Source organism: Nycticebus coucang, chromosome 11 (assembly GCF_027406575.1).
Source record: "Nycticebus coucang isolate mNycCou1 chromosome 11, mNycCou1.pri, whole genome shotgun sequence".
NCBI lineage: Eukaryota > Metazoa > Chordata > Mammalia > Primates > Lorisidae > Nycticebus > Nycticebus coucang.
Window position 1 is genome coordinate 37,385,951 of NC_069790.1, and position 22,612 is coordinate 37,408,562.

The window sequence follows — 22,612 nt, forward strand, 5'->3', positions numbered from 1 at the left end:
TTTGATAAAAGAATTGATTAATCATGTCAATTCTCTTGACAGATATTCTGATTTTACTATTACAATATTACTTTCTGAAAACAGAAATATATTTGTGTTTATTTAAATGAAATCAAAGTATGTATGCACCACCTAATATGTAAAAGGCAACTAAACAATTATAGGCAAAATTATAAAATACTTTAGAAGAGATTGCTCCTACAATAACACAGTCCTAAATACTATTCATTATGTAAAAAAAATTTCAGAAAATTATAGCAAACTGATCACTTTATTCTTACCTGTACTGTAAATCTTTAAGCTTTTCATAAAGATTAGGTCTGCACGTTGCTTCTAAAACATTTTTTACTTTGGCAGTCTTCAACATTAACTCCTGTATAAAAGTATAATATGAAGCCATTGATATTACAGATTTCTTTTCTAAATTTTTAATCCATTTTGAAGACCAAAGAATGAAGAACAAAAAGCAACAAGGGAGCAAGGTCAGGGAGACTTCCAGAAATGCCCATCACTACATTCATTCATTTTTGCTTTGGGACTTTAAAATAAAAATTAATGTATAATCACATAATTCTTATCAAAAGAAACATGATGGGCATTACCATTGTTTCAGGCCCACACAGATTTTCAATCTTCTAAATCAAACAAAAGAAGGAAAAGAAAAGGAAGAGTGGGCGGGGGGGTGGTAGGGAGAGAGAGAGAGAGAGAAGGAGGGAGAAGAGGGATAACACAAGGGAGCATGTGCCCCCCACTCCTGAATCCTAAGTATTTCTCAGTAAAAACTAGGGAGAGGCAAACTGTTTTATTCCTCCTCAAAAGTTAAATGAATCAATGTGGGAGCAGGGAGAGAGAGGAAGGAGGGGTTGGGGGTCACAGTGTAGGGCACACCTCTTGGGGGAGGGACACAATTATAAGAGGGACTTTACCTAACAAATGCAATCAGTGTAACCTAATTCTTCTGTACCCTGAATGAATCCCAAACCATAAAAGAAAGTTAAACTAACCCAAATTTCTCAGGGGGTGCTGCTTTAGATAGAAAGAAGAAAACAATCCCTATTGTTACAAGAGAAGTATACTACTATTGTTTACTAGAAGGCTGTCAGTTATCATTACTGTGTACACATCTCCATGTGCTGTCTGTGGTTCTTATGGAAAAGAAAAACCAAACTGGTCATATTATTTGTTACGCTTTGCTCTTTCTCAGTCTTTTACTTAGGAAGATAAATCTATTTACTTATCTCCCTGCAGGGGTTAGCCATTTATGGCACATGGAACAAATATGGCTCACTGTTTTTGTATGACCCAGAGGCTAAAAATAATTTTTACATTTTAAATGGTTAAAAAAAAATCAAAAGAAGCATTTTATGACATTTGAAGATTAAGTGGAATCCAAATTTCAGTGTCTATAAAGTTTTATTAGCACATAGCCGTGACCATCTCTTTTCGTGGCATGGAAGCAGCACTGAGTCAGTGTCACAAAGGCGGCGTTATCTGCAAAATCTGAAGTATTTAGTACCTGCCCTTTACAGAAAAACTTCTCTTACTCCTACTCATGGAAATATAGAAACATATTCACTTTTAGACATATGATACGCCACGTCATCTTTCTTTACAAAACTTTGCCAGAATCGAATATAGCCTGTCTCTGACAAACCTTAAATTCTGCATCCACACCATCAAATCTTCTGGCATCTTTCACAAGCTGGATTCGAATATCTTCTGAACAAACAAAAATACTTTCCAGATGAGACCAAGTTCGCTGGACTTCCAGCCAAGTAAAGATGACTGAATCTGCTACGTTTAACTTATTTTGCCAGCTTAAGACTTGTTCAATGAAATATTCCACATATTTGCTTTGAAGAAGAGTCTGCAACTGAACCTAAAATAAAGGCAAAGAATTTTAAGTGGCAGCTAAATTTAGTAGCCTGAGAGTGCTTTGAAGGAGGCACCACACCTACTCGGTTTCCAGCTGAATTCTTGAACCTAGCATGTATGTCATACCTGGAATAGGCATTCAGAGAATTTTTGCTAAATGAGTGAATGAATAGCAGAAAATATTCATCTTTAACATTTTTTTCCCCAAAGAAAAAAGATAAATATAAGCTGCTGAATTTAACATCTTCTACAAGACGACCATACATTCATTGCAGGCCAGAAAAAATATTATGCACAGGGGTGTAGTTTTAGGAATTAAATTATGTTCTTTCATCAGTCTCCCCCCTGCTCCCTATTAATCATTCTAAGGTTGCATGCATGTTCTAATCCCCCCCAATAAAGCAAACTTCTCTACAGTCTGCTAAGCCTCAAGCTTCCATTTCCTCCCTTTTCAGGTTACTGGTAAACTCTGCAACCACCAGGGCTTGCTTTAATGCCACGCAGTCTGGCTATATCTAACCATTCTCAGACACTGAAATCTCAGAAAGTCACAAAGTAGAAATTCTGTGCCTCAAATCAACTATATAAAAATCAGCAATATAAAAGAACATTGTTTATAATGTGGTTATTTTCTCAATCTTTTGATGTATAATTTAAATATCATATATTCTCAAGCATATGTTTTTTGAAAAGAATAAAATGCACAGATCGTACAATAAAACACCACATTCACCAAAAAAAAAAAGAAATTCTGTGCCTCATTCTTCTCCACTCTAGGCATTTAATACATTTGACTTTTATTTAGGGGGAAAAAAACCATTACTTGCACACCATTTTGCATGGTTAGTATCAAAACGATATAACATTACAAGTGTTGGCAAGGATGTGGGGAAAAGGGAACCCTCATATGCTGTTGGTGGGAATGTAAATTAATATGGCCATTATGGAAAACAGTATGGAAGCTTTTCAGAAAACCAAAGTAGAACTACCATATGACACAGTATTCCCACTTCTAAGCATATATCAAAATGATATGAAATTAGTTTGCTGAAGAGGTATCTGTATGCCCATGTTAAGTGCAGCATTATTCACAATAGCTAAGACAGGGAAACAACCTAGGTGTCCATCATCGGATGAATGATAAAAGGTAAATACATAATGAAATACTATTCCCTTTTTAAAAGGTGGAAATATTGTCATTTGTGACAACATGGATGAACCAGGAGGACATTATGCCAGATGAAATAAGCCAGGCACAGAAAGTCAAATATGGCATAATCTCACTTGTCTGTGGAATCTAAGAAAGTTGAACTCACATAGAGAGGAGAATGGCGGCTACCAGAGACCAGGGCGGTGTGGGTGTGCGGGGGATGTGGAGCAAGAGATGTTGATCAAAGGTACAAAGTTGCAGTTAGGAGGAGGAAGTGCTAATCGTCTATTGCACAGAATGGTACTATAATAAATAATAATGTATTGTATATTTCAAAATTGCTAAAAGGGTAGATTTCAAATGTTTTCACCACAAAAAAATAAGTACAGGAGGTGATGGATTTGCTAATTAGCCTGATTTAATCATTCCATATTATAAACCTATTATCAAAACATCACACTGTACCCTATAAATATGTACAATTATTATTTGTGAATTAAAAAAATAAAATTTAAAATCTAGAATAAAAATATCCATCTTACTTGGTTGTGCTCTAGAGTTTCAAAAAGTTGTTCATCAGACTTCAGTAACGGAATGCCTGTTCGATAGTGAACTTCATAAGAGAACTCCATGGTCGCCCAGGTCTGACTGATTTCAGTAATTACCTAGTAATCAACAGTATAAATTAAGTTATATGCACAAATGTTTAAGATCAACTTTCTACGTTATTATACAAAATTTTTAAATTTTTTTTTTTTTTACTTTCCAAAAAGGCAGACAGATATTAACTATTATTGGCCTCTTTTTTCTCCAAATCATACATGGTGATGAGGTTTGGGGAATGAATTTTACCATACTAATATCAAACCTCTATTGAATCTGAATTCTATATTCTTCACCAAAACATAATTTGAGAGTAGGAAGGGACAATTATCTAAAGGTTTGGTAGATATGATATTGACATCAGCTAGCATGAGATAGGTAGTACCCTGAATGTGACTCTTAGTTCCCTGTGTGAATTTCAGTAAGTTAATTACCTCTCCATACCTCAGTTTCCCCATTTGTAAAATAGGGATAATAACATTACTTAGAGGAGTAAATGAGTTAATACAAATAAAACAGGTAGCACGGTACTTGCTACAAAGTGAAGGGCACAATGTTTTCTGTCATCATCATCATCAACAGGGCCACCCTCCTGTTCAACAATTTACTACAACTCACATACATAACAAGCAGCAAAGAATCTACTAGGACTTGTGAACCCCACAGCCCCAGGGCATCAAGAGGACCTCTCTGGTCAGTTTCTACACTAACACCCCAAATCAGCCCCGAGGACACTACCTTCTCAGTCCCCAGTTCTTTCACAGCTTTGTCCACAATCCTTTGGACATCATCTTCCACTCTGTGCAACTGCAGTGCTAATAAATCTGCCAAAGTTGTGGCTTCACTTATTGAAAACTTGACCTGCTTAGGGGGGAAAAGGTAGACTTTGTATTCCACATATGTAAATGGTTCCTTTTGCCTAATGGCTAGAGAAATGAATTGTACCTAAAATATACTAGATGCTGAGTACAGCTAGATGCTGAGTACAGCTCTAGCTCTCAAAGGTGGGGACAGTCCAAGACATTCCTTTTTAGCTCACAATTACTGAGGCATCATCCGCTGGAAGCAAGCATCGACGTATAGCCATGTTCATACCACACTATTCCCTTTTGTTTCATGTCCTTCCCTTGTCAGCATGTTTTTTATCTCCTTTCCCCACAAAATCCACTTTTAAAGAGAATCTCATTGTTCATTTATTATAATTTGGTTGAAATCCCAGGAATCAGGTAGTAGCTCATTTGTCTTTTATTCCTAACAAACCTTATTCACTGAACATAATTCCCAGTTGCTTCTGAGATTTAACCTAGTTTTATCACTAATTTAATCTAAGTTCCTTGCCAAAAACTGCTCTTACTCACAGTGTCATGATTCATATTTACTATGTGAAAAGCAATTCACGTTTATTTCCTCCTCATCATATTGACTCATCCCATCCCACTCCAGTATTTTGTTCTTAGAAGCTCCCAGCTCCCTCATGTCTTGTGTAGATGGAGAGCTGATCTGCCATGCAGTTGCATGAATGCCATTTTCTTTCCTGCTTCTGCTAAGAATATGCAAACTCTGCTTCTTGGACTCTGCATCCTTCTCTGGCTCCCTTACTCTCTAACATTCCTTAGCACCATCCACCTCTCTACACAGAGGGACCAAACATCCCAGTTTACCCAAGACAAAGGGGGTTTTAAGATAAAAGACTTTTGGTGCTAAAACCTGAACACGGAAAATCCTGGGCAAACAAGGTCAGCCTATCTTGGCATCAGTTTTGACCTCTTTCCAGAGCTGATGGGAGTCAAGGAGCCAGGTCTGTCCTTAGAGAAAGAATGAGTAGGGCTGTGCCACAGGGCTGCTCTGATGACTTGTGCGATTGGAGTGCTGAACATGGATGCTAGCCCAGGTGACAAACGGAAACTGAATCCAGCCTCTGTCCTACTGTTCTGGGGACGTCCTAGAGGAAGATATCTTTTCCCAACATTCTCTACCAGAGTAGATGACCCTTCTACCTTCCAGAAAGGCAAAATCACAGGCAAGCTGAGACTGTGGGGGAAGCAAATCTCACTGGTAGAAATAAGAGGAGGGGTTGGAGAGCTGGGCACACACTCTACTTAATACATACTCAAAGATTCAATGAATATTTTCTGAACTAACAAATCAGTCCATTACAAAAAGTCTGAACATATAATATCTAAAGACTCTGCGAAACATTATTATAATAATGACAGCTTCAGGAACCTGTTATTGAGTACTTATTACACACCAGGTCCTTTATATGCAGTATGTGTCACATAATGATGGAGATACATTCTGAGAAACAATTGTGATGTGATCTTGTCATCTTACAAATATCATAGAATGTACCTACACAAATCTAGATGGCACAGCCCACCTCACTGCTAGGCTATATGTTATAGCCTACTGCTCCCGGGCTACAAATGTACACATGTTATTGAACACTGTAGGCAATGGTAAGTATTTGTGTATCTAAACATACCAAAACATTAAAAAGGTACAGTAAAAATACAGCATTATAATCTTACAGAGCCACCAAGGGCATATATGTGGCCTGGTTCACCAACCGAAATGTTGTTATGCGGTATACTACTCTGTATGTGTGTGCAACACTGATTCGTTCACCAAGTCTGCATGGGAAGCATTATTTTTATTTTATTTTTATTTAACAGAGGGTCAGCTGAGGTGTCCCAAGCTGGTAACTTGCCCAAGATCCCAGAGCTGCTGTGAGGGCTGAACCATAAAGCCCAGGCTGCCTCCACTTTCCCGGGCTGCCTGGGACTGTCTCCCCACCCCGCAAACTCGCCTTCACATCCTGACAGCATCTTTTCATGGCATGTCCCTCAAGATCTCGGTTTGCCTAAAGAAAAACAAATGCAACACACACATACACACACACACAGCTTCCTTTCACATATTTTAAATTCATAAAGGTCACTTTCCTTGAAAAATAAAGTTTAAGGTTGATGCATTTTCTTTACAATAGGTATTAAAAGGCAAGAAAAGAGAACTTTGGACAAAGGAGAAACCATTTTATGTCTTGCAATAACATTGAAACCATCAAAAGACCATCCAAAAAGATGCCATTATGAAATAAATTATGTGGGCAAAGAAATCACAATTTCTGAATTCGACTCTCCCCAAATTTACTTTTATACTTTCAGATCCTCTCCACAATAAGAAAGATTCTTTGCAGGCATTTGGTGCTCTATAAAATGCTTTCATATTATCTCACTTGCTCCTTAAAAGAGCCCTCTCATTATTAAGGAAAACTCAGATGAGAAAGTTTAAGTGACTGCTTGAGGTCACATAGCCAGTAAAAGATAAAACGGGAGTGAGCAGGGAATTCAGGTGTGCAGTTCACTGGTCCTCTCTCCAAAAGTTTGAGCTCTTGCATTTGGCAAGAGATCTCATCGCAAATTCCACTCCATTCCAAACAATGGGAACCAAGGAATGACGCTTTACAGTCACAAAAATATTCAATTAAAGAGACCCAGGATACTGACCCCAACAGTCTTCATCAGCTGGCGCCAATGCCTGTCCCTGAGGGCAGGGTTCTGCAACTCTGTGACGGCTCTCAGGGAGGTGGTCATGTCCTTCACCATGCCTGCCAGGCCTGCATATGCTTCCCAGACACGGACTTCCTTGTCTAGTGACCAGATTTCCTAAAGAAAAGTGGGAAAAACCCAGCTCCCTAGATATAATGATACATTATATAATTTGCCTCCTTTGGAAGAAATACACATTTCCCCACACCTGAGTGAAGAAAGAGTGAAAGAATTTAAATCCCCAGCTAAGGACCAAAACCAGAGAAATGAAAAGGGATCCACTCAGTTGTGTATTATGAGTCCACTATGTACAAGCCACTGGCATACACTGGTGCATTATTCACAAGATCTAACTCAATGTCCTATAAGGAAATCCACAGGATAGTAAATGTAGATAAGTAACAGAGTTCACAGGACACATGCAAAGAAGGATGTTTCCTCTAGAAACATGAGAGAAAACAGATTGTTATCTAGATTACTAAAACCCCCTTTGAACATCTGACTCATTTATATAGTAGCCTTGAAATGTTGGTTACCTTTGAGTGTCTATTCGATGGAACTTAAATATTTCATGATTTTAAGATGTCAATAGCATCCTTAACTTGGCCACCTTCTTGGCCCATGAAAAAACATCCACAATTATGAATGAGAAAACCCGTAACAAAACAACTAAATCTTAGCTCAAAGTAAAGGACACTGACAATTGTTTAAGAAAAACAATAATAAAATAGTATTTGGTCAAGTTGTCACTCTGAAATGAGGTAACCAATGGTAGAGAAGGTAAGTAGGGTGCACACAGAGTGAGGTACAGCGGCCCCATGACATCCAAAAGAATCAAGAGACCTACCAGTTAGGGTCTTGGGTACTGGAATTATATGGTAGGAGGTACCCACAAGTCTGAATCAGGTACAAGAATTTTCGGGGTGGGGGGATGAAATCCAAAGTCCTTGCCACTTTTTAACTGCCTTTCACTGCTATGTGCTTTGTTTTTATACAAAGATATTCCACTCTGCTCAGAGAAAATGTGGCTATGGAGAGTAGGTTTCAAAGCTAAAGTCAAGCAAGCTCAGTTCTGTGTATATTGAGCCTGCTTGGGAAACTGGAATAATTGAACCAAGGCAATACTCCATGTAAACCCAGAAGTGGCACACTCCTATGAGTTGCCCCCAAATTCCAGAACCAAAAAGTACTTTTTCCACATACAAAATGCTTATGATTGCTATGGAAGGATATAAAACTTGCATAAACACTGATAATCTTTCTCTCCACTCTAGACAGTTGTTGGAAGCTCATGATAGAGTGTCTTCTCTTAAATTCATTAGCCCTAATATGCTTTTATCAACTCATTCACAGAAAGGCAGGCTTGATTAGGAGAGCAACTGGCTAAGAGTGAAAAAATACCGTCTGATATCATTCTGTTAGAAGTAAATAAGGACACGCAGCCCCACACACCAGATACTGGGTTAGGGAAGATGGAAGGAGGTGGTGCTGGGGAAGATAAATCGCTATAGCAGACAGTTATGGAACTCGCCTTGGCAAACCTTCTGAGTTCTGCATCCATCTGTTCCACATTAATCTGTCTCCACTGGGTTTTAGTCCAATTATCAATGCTTCTCTGAAAATGCACGAGCAGATAAAAGTGTCAACAACATTTGGTGAAAGCAAGTCTCTGCAGCAAAATATATAAACTGATGATACACAGTGACTCCATCATCCTGTGGAAAGTCAATTTTTAAAATATTAACTGCACTTGTCAAAACTTCCCTATCACCAAAACAAAAAAGTTGTCAGAACATGTCAAGCTTAAGGCTAAAACACTGTGATACATCAATTTCTAGTAGCAATGATAAATTCCTTACACACACCATCATTATCACTTAATCCTGTGTACTTTGGACAAATTGGTAAGTATATTACTATTAAGTAACAGACTTTTATAATTCTACACATAAAATGAGCTTTTACAAGACTACCCTTATCTGTTGTAAACCAAACTCTCATTAACCATTTCTTGACCATATTTTGTAATCTTGTTAATATATTTCTATATGGCTCCCAACTAACTTAAGAAAATTATGTATAATATATGTTGTGAAACACGCTGTTCTCTAGACCTGATTTCTCCACTTTTTAATTTAATTAACCACATACAAATCCATTTTAGTAGGGGGATACATGCACACACATAAATATGAACACGGTGTGTACATGAGATGGTATGCACAGGTTATTCTTATATATGTAATACATATTCATATATTCTACAATCCCTCAAAAGTATTTGAAGCAGTCAGTTCATTATACAACATTTCGCCCTGAACCAAAAACAAAAACAACTGACATTCAGGGAAGAATCTTCTACTAACAGATATATAAGCTCCAAATCTAGGCACAGGGAAGAAATATAATCTCCACATACTTCAAGACATTATAAAACACAAATAGAAGACATAGTCTCTAAAAATTACATATTTATACCAAAGAACTACTAAAAGAAAAAAAAAGGCATGCTTCCAGAAAGCACATCTTACTCTGACGTAAATAATGACATCCCAGAGTCCCTTGAGCAGTTTTATTTCTTTGTGACACTGCTTCATTTGCTTGTATTCTGGGAGAGCCACTTCAAAAAGATGAGTAGATTCTTGCATTTGCAACATTTCTTCTTCTAACGCCTCGAGCTCTTGATTTGCCTGAGGAGAAAATGAGCACATCTGCCCACAAACTGCCAGAGAAGGAGAAGCCACACAGCTCTCCAGCTCCAGCTGTCTCAGCGTTTCACACCTTGATTTTAAAAAGAAAATTAAAAAAAAAAAAACTGCAATCAAATTATTTGCAAAACGTAGAAGTCTCTAGATGAGCAAACTCAGGGCTGCTCAGAAAGTGAGAATAGACTATTAACAAATACAATAACGGTACCAATACTCTCCCTATGCCCGTATTTCAGCAAAATTTCCTTTGCTGTCAGATTTTTATGAATATAATTTTTCCTCTTGATTTTCATTGTTCAACTGGAGCCTCTGCTGAGAAGCAAAAAGTGAGGCTCTAGAAACTTCTGCTTAAGAATAAATTACCTTTTAATAATCACTTCATTTTTTAAAAAAAACCTTCAGAATTAAAAAAAAAAGCCTATAGATTTTTTTTTTTTTTAAGAGACAGAGTCTCACTCTTTCACCCTCAGTAGAGTGCTGTGGCATCACTGCTCACAGCAACCTCCAACTCCTGGGCTTAGGCAATTCTCTTGCCTCAGCCTCCCTAGTAGCTGGAACTACAGGCACCACCACAACGCCCGGCTATTTTTTTTTTTTTTCTGTTGTTGCAGTTTGGCCGGGGCCACGTCTGAACCCGCCACCCTTGGTATATGGGGCCGGCACCCTACCCCCTGAGCCACAGGTGCTGCCCAAGCCTAGAGATTTTTAAAGTATCAAATATACTCAAGGAAATTCATGAAATAAAACACTGGAGCTAAAAAACAATGCCTAGAATGAAAATTTCGTATGATCATCTTTACCAAGGCTCAGCTACCAGCCCATCTGTGTATTAATAGAATAGCTTACATTGTAGACCAAATATAAGCTAACTCATTTTATTAACAAAGTATACTTTATTTATATGGTAAAGTGTCTGGTCCCATCTGGGGTGCCCCGAACCAGGGCCTCATCGGAGCTGGGATGCTGGGTCTCCGGCTGGCCCTCGAGACAGTCTGGATGCAGACTGCTGCACTAGCTTTCTCCAGCTAGGTCTCATTCAGGTCTCGGGTGCTGAAGCACCTCAGAAGTCACGGTCAACATTAGTAGCAGGGAGCATCTCAGCAGCAGTCTGTCAGTCTTACTCTGCCTATACCCCACCAGCTTTTCCTGGGGTTATTTATAGAAGTAATACACCACAGGTGTGGAGACTGCTATGCAATAATGTGATGCTCTCCTCACATGGTCCTATGTGCTCTCGTGCTCTTGCATGAGAGACCAATGATGTTCAATGATGTATTGAATTAAATCCCTTATTGCCAAGGTATTTCTCACGGGTGCCTCCTACAGTAAAGGTTCAAGGCATTCAGAAAAGCTTCGAAGGCAAGAAAGTCACCCCCTGGGTTCTCTCTCCATGTCTTCTGGGCACTGTGTCTGTAACTCTCAATTCTATGCTCAAGCTGCTCTTTCCAGACTGATCGAGTTTAGATACTGTACTAAGTGACTGGCTTTGCAAAAGAAGGATTTGACTTTGTTTTCCCACTTTATTTCTTCTCCCATCCTTCTCCCCATATCCAACAATTATATTATTTTAGTTCCTTTGATTTTCTTTTTAACATTAAATACTCAATCCTTCTGTGTTCCATCAATCTTCGACTCTTTCTAAAAATTGACAAGTAAAAATTGAATATATTTATTGTATACAGCATCATTTGAAGTATATATATATACATGTGGAATAGCTCAATTGAGTTAATTAACATATGCCTTACCTCACATACTTCATTACCTCATATCTTTTTTTGTGGCAAGAACACTTAAAACTTACACAGTGATTTTCAAAATACAACACATTGTACAATATATTAACTATAGTCATCACGCTATATGATAGATCTTTTGAACTTATTCCTCTTACGTGAAATTTTTATATCCTTTGACCAACACCTCCCCAACCCAACTCTCTTAATTTTGTACTGTATAAGCATTATAAAAAATGTTACCATCCTGTTTTCATTCTCACAAGTTATACCTTTATAAATAAGAATTGCAATTCTTTGACTTATTTTTTTACCAATTTTATTATGAAAATTTGTATACATAGGAAAGGATATTTATATATGTGTGGGCCCCATCCAGCTTACAAAATATTAACAACTTATAATACCTTTCTCAATTTCATTCTTTTCCTTTTTATAACAAATTTAACCAAACCTAAATTTCTATTTAAGTCTCCTAATTTTTATAATATGTTTGCTATATATATATATATATATCCCTAAGTGATAAAATAGCTAAATTTATGTTTTGAAATGTGTATGGTTGTATAATAGGAGCATGTATTCAGACCTTTCAGTTAATATTTTTGAAATACACCCATATATTTATGATTATGTATGTCAAGTTCACTCATTTCCACTACCATATAGTACTACATTATATGAATATACTATAATTTATTCTACTTCTGGCAGTCAGATAAGCTTCTCCTAAATTCATGTTCCCTAGTGTAGAATGTTTTACTTAGAGTTTTGTTATCCTTTAATAGGTTGAGAATGTCTTTACAGAGTTTCTATCATGATATGGAAGTAATTCTCAACGAAAACTAATCTGTAGGGAGGGAGGAGGAGGATTCACACCTATTAGGTACAGTGCATAATATCCGGGTAAAGGGCACACTTACAACTTTGACTCGATCTGTACAAAAACAAAATGTGTAAATAAAACATGTGTGCCCCCTAATATTCTAAAATTTTTTTTAAAAAAAGAGTTTCTACCATGAATGAAGAATGATATCTAAAGATTTTCTGGCATTTCTTGAGATGATATGATTTTCTCTTCTTAATCTATTATGTGATAAATGATATTAATTGATTTTTCTAATGGTAAGTCAAACTTGTTCTCCTAGAATGAACCCAACTTGTTGATAAAGCAGTATAATTTGATTGTTTTCTTTAGTACATTTGCATCTCATGTACTTGAGAAAGACGACCTGCAATATTTCCTTTCTCTTACTGTCCTTTTGTAAAACTTAGCCACGCTTCAAAGAATAATTTTCGAGCATTCATTCTTATTCTGGTTCTTGGAATATGAAGATATGTGTTTTGAAAGCTTCTTGGAATTTAGGGCCCATTAGTCTCTGTTGGAAGATCTTTTCTTTTTAAACTACTGGTTATTTTCTTTTTATTTTACAACCGGCTAATATTTAATTATTATGGTACTATTCAGGTTTACTATTTCTTCAGACAGTATTTATAAATTATAGTTTTCTAAAAAGTTATCCATTTTAAGTTTTCAGGTTTATTAATTGTACTCTATGTTCTTTGGAATTTCTGCTGTTAGATCACTCCCTATTTCATTCCTCAGACTGTTAATTTTGCTATCTTCTTCTTTTTTTTTTTGTAGAGACAGAGTCTCACTGTACCGCCCTTGGGTAGAGTGCCGTGGCGTCACACGGCTCACAGCAACCTCTAACTCTTGGGCTTACGCGATTCTCTTGCCTCAGCCTCCCGAGTAGCTGGGACTACAGGCGCCCGCCACAACGCCCGGCTATTTTTTTGTTGCAGTTCAGCCGGGGCTGGGTTTGAACCCGCCACCCTTGGTATATGGGGCCGGTGCCTTACCGACTGAGCCACAGGTGCCACCCTTTGCTATCTTCTTTTACCTTAACCATTCCACCAAAGGTTTATGGTTCTTTTCTAAGAACCATATTTGGCTTTGTTGATTCTTTCTTTTCTTACAGAACATGCACAAGAACTTATTTTCGTTAGGATTTGTTCATAGTAAATACATTGAGTTCTTGTTACCTGAAACATCTTTATTTCACTCTTGCTATGGAAATATAATTTTACCTGATAGAATCTGGAGTATATCATCCACTGATATAGGAAGCTTTATATGGGTCTATATCTGTGGTTTCTTTCTACTGACTCTACACATGATGGTATGTTTACTGATTGTTCTATTGAGAATTCATATTTGATTGAACTTAATCTGTGGGGCCTCTAAGGAGACTGGAATGAGAGCATTTTGAGGAATTATTTATGTTTGCTTCTTCTAGGTGCTAAAAAGAGCTACTTGTGACCATTTCAATTTACTGGCCTAGAAATTCCTTAACCGTAGAGGTGGCACAAAATTGAACTATAGACCCTTGTAAGAACAGGCCTGTGTTTACAAATTCCCAGAAGAGTCTTTTCCTCTTTTTTACCCTTAGAAGCACCAACAAGACATCCCACAGGCTCCCTTTGCAGGCTACAAACTTTCACAGCCCATTCATCACCTCTTAAAGAGCATCTCCTACCACCCCATGAAAGAGTTAATCTCAAACTTCTAGACCTCAGGTATTTTTATCAGCACCTACAACAGCACAGACTTCCATATTTGCCTCTGCTTTCCATCCTGCTTTCAAATATGCTATTTTTTCCCTGCCCTTTAGAGATTTCTCTTATTTGGGGTTGGGGGAGGGAAGCTCAGTGACAGATTTAAAATTGCACATTTCTGAATATGTATTCAGCATGCTTTATAAAAGACAGCTTTTCAAAATGTCTAGTCTACCACATTCTCCAAAACTAACATCTATTTTCTTTTTCTAATAATTTTTCCTATTACTTATGCTAATTCCATTATTCAATTGTTATTGTACCTTTGGCTATGAAGAAACAGTGACACTTGACCAAGGAATCCCATTAAAAATGGAGAGATTCACTGACTTCCTGGAAGGTCAGTGCTCTTTCCTGTGGAGTAAGGTGCCTTGCCTCCTCAGATCTGCCACACCAGCCCCCCAGAACAAGAATACAAATGTCTTTTATTGAGTCTAATTAGAAAACATTAGACGTGCATGTTGAACAAGCACACCAAGAAAATGCCTTTAAGAAAAAGTTAACCCTGCCCTACTATTTTCAAAATAACCTTTGCAGGTATCAGCATAAGCATCTCTGACTTTTAAGCATGTAATTACATGCTGCTATGGTAGAGCATGAAAATGGCAGGATTCAATAAATAACTGTAGTAAATGTTTACATACAGCATGTTGGTTAGTCAAGTGAAAACTTTTCCCATCCACAATCTGTTCAGACCACGTGCAATTTAGATATAATCTAAAAAACAAAACAAAACAAAAAAACCCACCAAGTCCATTAGCATATTCTAATCTACTCCCTATTCAATGAATACATTAACCAATTTTCCTCCACCAAGTGAAAAAGAAGACCTTTGATGCTAGAGAATGGTGTTTTCTGAATATGTTTAAAGCAATTAAACCTAAATTCAATCTGAAATTTGGAAAAAGAGGGAAGGGCCATGTCAGCTGCAGGTCGTATACCACTCTAAGGAATAAAGACTAAGGAATCTGAGGAATAAAGACTGTCTCTAGCACCAAGTAAAATCAGGATGCCAGCCCAGATGAAGAACCTAGAAAGATACCCAGCTCCTGAGTCTAAACTTTACAAAATCATTTCTTATTTCAGCTGCTAGGTTGAGTTCCCAGAAGATGACACTATTTTTCTAATAAAAGTTTAAGACATCTTTTTAAGTCGTCTATGAATTAGTTACTATTTTGGATTATTTGCCCACTATATTCATTCTTATAGTCAACTCTAGTATAGCTGTTGATTATAAACTAGGATTAAACGCCTCAATAATATTCATGTCCAAAGTTAAAAATAAGTTATGAACTTTCCTCCCGGGGGTTGAAAGTTACTAGCAAAAGTATTACATGGGAAGCAGTAGATAAATTTCTGATGAAAAAATTTAGACTCTTGCACTTAAATGTTCATAGCAACACAATTCACATTCACAGGGATGTGGAAAGAATCCAATGCTCATCCATACATAAATGAGTTAACAAAATGTGGTATATGTATACCATAGAGGACTACTCAGACATTTAAAAAAAGATGGTGACCTGGTATCTTTCATAACAACCTGAATGGAACTAGAGACCATTCTTCTAAGTGAGGTATCACCAAGAATGGAAAAACCAACACCACATGTAGTCAATACTAAATTGGAACTAGTTGACCAACACCTACATGCCCATAGGGAAGCAAAATCCACCCATCAGGTACTTTGAATGGCTTCATTACATCTGGGTGAAGGGCACACCTATAACTGTGACTTAAAATTTATAAATGCAAACTATGTAACCAAAACAAACATACTCCATAATGTACTGAAATAATTGTAAAAAAAAAAAAAAAAAAAGAAAGAAAGAAGTTTTTTTTGGTTTTTTTTTTGTGGTTTTTTGGCCGGGGCTAGGTTTGAACCTGCCACCTCCGGCATATGGGACCAGTGCCCTACTCCTTGAGCCACAGGCGCCACCCAGAAAGCAAGAAGTTTAATCTGTCACTTACTAACTCTGGAGCCTGCAACAAATTAATTACATGGGTTTGTTTATCTGAAATATGGTGAGTAGAAACCATATCATAGGACACTGTAAGAACTCAAAGAGATAATGTAAATAATAAGCTTAACAAAATTCTTGACATATACAATAAGTGCTTAAAAGCCAGCAGGTGGAATAGTTGCTATTTTCACTGGTATGATTACTTTGATGGTGATGGTGGTTTTGGAAGACATGATTGAAAACAATTTAGTTGGGGAAAATTCCTTATAACAAGGTTTTAAATAGCTCTCAATTCCTATAACTAATGGCAAAACTGGCAAAATATAGCAATATCTTGATGTTTAAACTCATTTGTAAATTACTCACTGTAACGCACATAAGATACTTGAGATCTGTATTACCTTATCAAGCACTGTGTATGGATTTTCTGCATTAAATCCAAGAGGAGCATAGCATCTGAATCTCTCTCTGAACTCTGCCTGCTTTCTCTGATGAGGGAAAAAAAAATAGAAAGTGAATCTTAAATAAGCTTCGATTATCCTTGTAAAAGCTTCCTTAAAAACGAACAAAGAAAAACTTGGTAACTCACATCAAACAAAACGCATTTTTTCCTTATAAGAGTGACTTCTGCATTTTGGAGAGGTGAAACTTCATGTCTGACAGTTGCTGCAATCTTTTTGGTAGTTTCCCATCTTTCAGGTAATTCCTATAAAAACAAAGATGCAAATGGGAAATTACTTCGATTTCTAAATCAACCCTATAGGATCAAATAATTTTAATGTGTTTATTCTAACCCATGACATTATTGTATTCTCATATAAGGAATTGATTTAAAAAAAAAAAAAGATGAAAGTAATTAAAAGGGTTAGAGGCAGGGCGAAAGGACAGGCTGGCCCACTGGCACTTATGGGTTTAGATCACCCAAGCATGTATAGAATTGTTCCCATCTCAGAACCAGTGGAAATCTCTTTACAATAAACACAAGTTTCCAAATTGTTTTGCTTTGTGAGAATAAAATTCAAGTGCTCTGGAAATAACAGTGCTGATCTTGAATAAATGGAATGGAAGCCAGCCACGTTTAACAATTTAGCAAGTGACAACAGATGCTCTGACTCTGACGGAGCAAAGATGAGGTTGAGAATCAATTTCACCCTCTGCTTTTCTCTAGCTTGAAAGCTCTATCTTTCTTGATGGAGAGTTTAAGCATTGAGGTTGGGTTTATTTTAGATGACTAAGATTTTTTTTCCACTTTCTTTTTTTTTATTAAATCATAGCTGTGTACATTAATGCGATCATGGGGCACCATGCACTGGTTTTATAGACCGTTTGGCACATTTTCATCACACTGGTTAACATAGCCTTCCTGGCATTTTCTTAGTTATTGTGTTAAGACATTTACATTCTGGGGAGGCGCCTGTGGCTCAGTGAGTAGGGCACTGACCCCATATACCGAGGGTGGCGGGTTCAAGCCCAGCCCTGGCCAAAACGGCAAAAAAAAAAAAAAAAAAAAAACCCACAATAAAAAAAAAAAAGACATTTACATTCTACATTTACTAAGATTCACATGTACCCTTGTAAGATGCACCGCAGGTGCTATCCCACCAATCACCCTCACTCCGCCCATCCTTCCCCCTCCCTCCCCTCCCTCTCCCCTTTCCCCCTATTCTAAGGTTGTAACTGGGTTATAGCTTTCATGTGAAAGCCATAAATTAGTTTCATAGTAGGGCTGAGTACATTGGGTACTTTTTCTTCCATTCTTCAAATACTTTACTAAGAAGAAGATGTTCCAGCTCCATCCATGTAAACATGAAAGAGGTAAAGTCTCCATCTTTCTTTAAGGCTGCATAATATTCCATGGTGTACATATACCATAATTTATTAATCCATTCGTGGATCGATGAGCACTTGGGCTTTTTCCATGACTTAGCAATTATGAATTGGGCTGCAATAAACATTCTGGTACAAATATCTTTATTATAATGTGATTTTTGGTCTTCTGGGTATATATCTAGTAGAGGAATTATAGGATTGAATGGCAGATCTATTTTTAGATCTCTAAGTGTTCTCCAAACATCTTTCCAAAAGGAATGTATTAATTTGCATTCCCACCAGCAGTGTAGAAGTGTTCCCTTTTCTCCACATCCACGCCAACATATCTGGTCTTGAGAATTTGTGATATGGGCTAATCTGACTGGAGTTAGATGATATCTCAAAGTAGTTTTGATTTGCATTTCTCTGATGATTAAGGATGATGAGCATTTTTTCATATGTCTGTAGGCTGTGTGCCTGTCTTCTTGAGAAAATTTTCTCTTCAAGTCCCTTGCCCAGCCTGCAATGGGATCACTCAGACTATTATATAAATCAATAGTGATCAAAACAGCATGGTACTGGCACAAAACAGAGAGGTAGATGTATGGACAGAATAGAGAACCAAGAGATTAACCCAGCTACTTACTGTTATTTGATCTTTAACAAGCCAATTAAAAACATTCAGTGGGGAAAAGATTCCCTATTTAACAAATGGTGCTGGGTGAACTGGCTGGCAACCTGTAGAAGACTGAAACTGGACCCACACCTTTCACCTTTAACTAAGATAGACTCTCACTGGATTAAAGATTTAAACTTAAGACATGAAACTATAAAAATACTAGAAGAGAGTGCAGGGAAAACCCTTGAAGAAATCAGTCTGGGCGAGCATTTTATGAGGAGGACCCCCCGGGCAATTGAAGCAGCTTCAAAAATACACTACTAGAACCTGAGCAAACTAAAAAGCTTCTGCACAGCCAAAAACACAGTAAGTAAAGCAAGCAGACAGCCCTCAGAATGGGAGAAGATATTTGCAGGTTATGTCTCCGACAAAGGTTTAATAACCAGAATCCACAGAGAACTCAAATGTATAAGCAAGAAAAGGTGACTAAGATTTTTGAAGGGAGAAGAGGCAAAGGGAAGGGAAGGTTAATTCCTATTTGATGTAAGACAAAAGAACCAATAAATAGTTCAGGTACCAACCCAACTCTGTGCTCTCTGTCTACTATGCAAATAGGACAAATCCAGTCATTTTCTTTGAAGAGTACTGGTTATACATAATTACCACTGAAAAGCATTCCTTGTGTCCAGACTAACGAAGCATTGTTTCTTTGGGTCATGTCCTGGGATACTGAAATTGTTTTTGTCATCCAAAATGACACAGAGTGATAGGACTCTACTTGTGTAGCTGATGTGCAAAAATCAAAGGTTCTAAGAACTATTTTGTAACCCTCAATACATTTTAAATATTTGATGAATTATTCAGTAACTGCCAGTTATGAAGAGTCTACTGTGCTAAGGATAAATACTGTGCGTGCAGTGGGGGTGGGGGTGGGTGGGGGTAGGTGGTGCTACAAAGGTAAAACACATTCTTTGACTTAAATTGTTTTATAATCTGTCACAGTAATTGTGACACAAACAATAACTATTCTACAGGACAGAATGTGTTGACTTCCATCAGGAAGTCTGCAGGTTATGGAATCAAAACAGTTGGGAGACTACACAGTGTCACAACAGGAATGCTAAACCAGTTCAGCAAACTCTGAACTCCTTTGTCCTCCTCATCAAAACTCTGCATTCTCATCTGTGCAGAGAGAGTCTCACCTTGCATTTCCAATCCCACTCCATACAATCTAAATAGTAGAATCTCTGTAATTTAGCCTACAAACTACGGCCCGCGGGCCACATGTGATGGTGTGATTGTATTTGTTCCTGTTTTGTTTTTTTACTTCAAAATAAGATATGTGCAGTGTGCATAGGAATTTGTTCATAGTTTTTTTTTTTTTTTAAAAACTATAGTCCGGCCCTCCAGTGGTCTGAGAGACAGTGAACTGGCCCCCTGTTTAAAAAGTTTGAGGACCCCTGCTCCAAGGGGTCAACATACAGAGGCGTCAACATAAGGAGCCAGGTCTACTGTACTGATATGTACATGTGGTGCATGTGTGGTCTATGAACACTAGGTTGACTTAAGGAAGTGGTCAGTGTAGGGTTGGTCCACTATGGAGGTTCTACCACTATGTGGAGTTCCTTTGGTGGCTGTGGCTGGGGAGCCAGAGAGAGTCATATCACTGGGCTCAAGTCTCTTAACCCTCTTCAAACATAGCAACCTGCTTTATATTTGGGGACTCCAAATAATCTTCCGCTTCATAAAAATATATTTTCTTGAAATCCAACAGATCAGGTGATCTCCAAAGTCTAACAGATACGATACACTCAAGGAGGAGCTAAGGTGGAATCTGAGACTGACAGGAATTGTTAGGTCTCACTAGGCAGAAATCAGGAGAGTTCCTTTGAGATACAGCAAGGTACAATGACAAGATATCACAGGGTAAAAGTGTGGGCTCTAATGGAAATCGGATAGTATTCACAAAGCTGGGGCAGTGAAGTTTCTGAGCAGGGAAGAAACTGATAAGATCAGTAGATTATTACTTTAATTCCACTTCAGAGTAGTATACTGTAGATGGAATGCAAAGAGGAATGAGGTGAATTAGGAAGCTGCTGTCATGGCTGAGGTAAGAAATAACAAGAACTGAATTAGAATGGGTAAAAGAAATGGAAAGAGGCAAAAGACTGAAAAGATGCTGCCTCAAGAGACAGACCATCTTGCAGGTGGTAAATGCCCATGACTTTGAGGAAATAAAGCTTCAACTCTTAGTATGCACAGCCACATCTCAGGGTTTATTTCAAGCACAAAACTAAGTATAGACAACATTTGAAAAATGTTACGACTGCCCGAAATAAAAAGAGAAACTGAGAGTAACTGCTACAAGTTGTTTTAATTAAAATAAAATCGGGGCCCTGTCACTCTTCACAAGCAACATGTACTGCCTATGAATCTTATCTTTCCTCTGGACCAGCCTAAAATGCTAACATAGTGATGCACCCATAGCTGAAAGTGTGTCTTGCTTTTGAAATATTGGAAAGCCTAGTGTTTTTAATACTACTATAACCTAGAGAAGTTAAACAAATTTGTATGACACAAATTCTGCAGGCCATGGCCAAATCCCTTCATTGATTACTTGCATTATGACTAGTTTCTCTACAAGAAAGATTGTAAGGTCCAAGATCTGATGCAAGGAGTATCTAAATCTTTCTAAAAATAAAAAAATATTTATGGTTGGTCCTATTTTAACTATTTCATCTCTCGTCTATCTATCCACAGCTTGTCACCCCCCTCTGTGTCTTAGGACAGTTTTATGCTTAAATAGAACTTAACAATTCATCTACAGGCATTCTTTCTGGTCTTCCTAGTCCAGAGAGCGATTGTAAATACATTGCTGCATTTAGTCCTCACAGAACAAAATGCGAGAATACAAAACAAAACAGCCACTGTGAAAAACACCATGGCACTTGCTCAAAAAGTTAAATACACAATTACCAAACGACCCAGCAATTCTGCTCCTAAGTATATACCAGAAAGAATTGAACACAGGTACTCAAACAAATGCTTATACACCAATTCACAGCAGCATAATTCACAATAGTCAAAAGATAGAAACAAACCAAATGTCCATCAACAGATGAAGGGATAAACAAATTGTACTCCATATATGCAAGGAAATATTACTCAGCCATAAAATAGAATGAAGTACTGATACATGCTCCCATCTGAATAACCCTCGGAAACATCATGCAAAGGGGAAGAAGCCAGGCCCAGTAGATCACAAACTATATAGTTCTATTCATATGAAATATCCAGAACAAAAACATGGGCATAGGACAAGAGCCTCAATTGTGAGATCTCTTATAATTTTCAGTTATAATTAAAAATACTTTGTTCTTCATTTGGCACACAGCAGCCACCAAATCCTTCCAGAGCATAGAAACGGGAGGAGGGCATAAAAACGTTCTGGGTAGGAGAGAGCAAGATGGCGGCCGAGTAACAGCTTCCTTGCATCTGGGCACTGTGAGTCTGGGGAGATAAGACTCCAGGCATCCCAGGCTGGTGGGATCTGCCTATAATCATCCCTATGAGGATACAGGGAGTCAGTGAGAGACTTCTGGACCCTAAGAGGAGGACAAAAACAGTGGAAAACTGGCATGTGGTCACATGTGTTCAATCGGTCTAATCCCTCTGACAGCTGTAAGTACAGTAGCAGCAAGACTGCAAACCGGAAAGGCCTTACCTGTGAACTGTTTTGGTGTTTTTGGACGTGGCACTCAGTTGAACTGCCTTGGGGAGAACTTGAGCAGGAGTGCAGAGAACTTTGGGCTTTGGCTAGGGCCCCAGGCTGAGCCGCTGAGCCGGACAGACCTAATAGTGTTTGGCTGTGGGTGGTAGGAAGTCATTGAGAGAGAACTGGCCCAGCAAGGTTTGCAGAGGGTTGCAGAGCAGGGATCAGGCAGGAGCTAGTAACCTAGTGACTGAGCAGCCTAAAGG

At 37.9% G+C, this 22,612-nt stretch overlaps 1 protein-coding gene across 1 annotated transcript in view; it reads right to left on the reverse strand.

Annotated features, from left to right (window-relative positions):
• Nucleotides 1-22,612, reverse strand: part of DNAH11 (dynein axonemal heavy chain 11) — a 389,834-nt gene that overhangs the window by 294,518 nt on the left and 72,704 nt on the right. The window contains exons 19-27 of the mRNA XM_053553503.1: nt 16,796-16,912; nt 16,608-16,694; nt 9,711-9,869; nt 8,711-8,794; nt 7,138-7,296; nt 4,367-4,489; nt 3,568-3,690; nt 1,655-1,879; nt 282-373 (exon numbers count right to left, since the gene is read on the reverse strand). Coding sequence (XP_053409478.1) covers nt 282-373; nt 1,655-1,879; nt 3,568-3,690; nt 4,367-4,489; nt 7,138-7,296; nt 8,711-8,794; nt 9,711-9,869; nt 16,608-16,694; nt 16,796-16,912 — 1,169 coding nt within the window. The remainder of the gene's footprint in view (nt 1-281; nt 374-1,654; nt 1,880-3,567; nt 3,691-4,366; nt 4,490-7,137; nt 7,297-8,710; nt 8,795-9,710; nt 9,870-16,607; nt 16,695-16,795; nt 16,913-22,612) is intronic.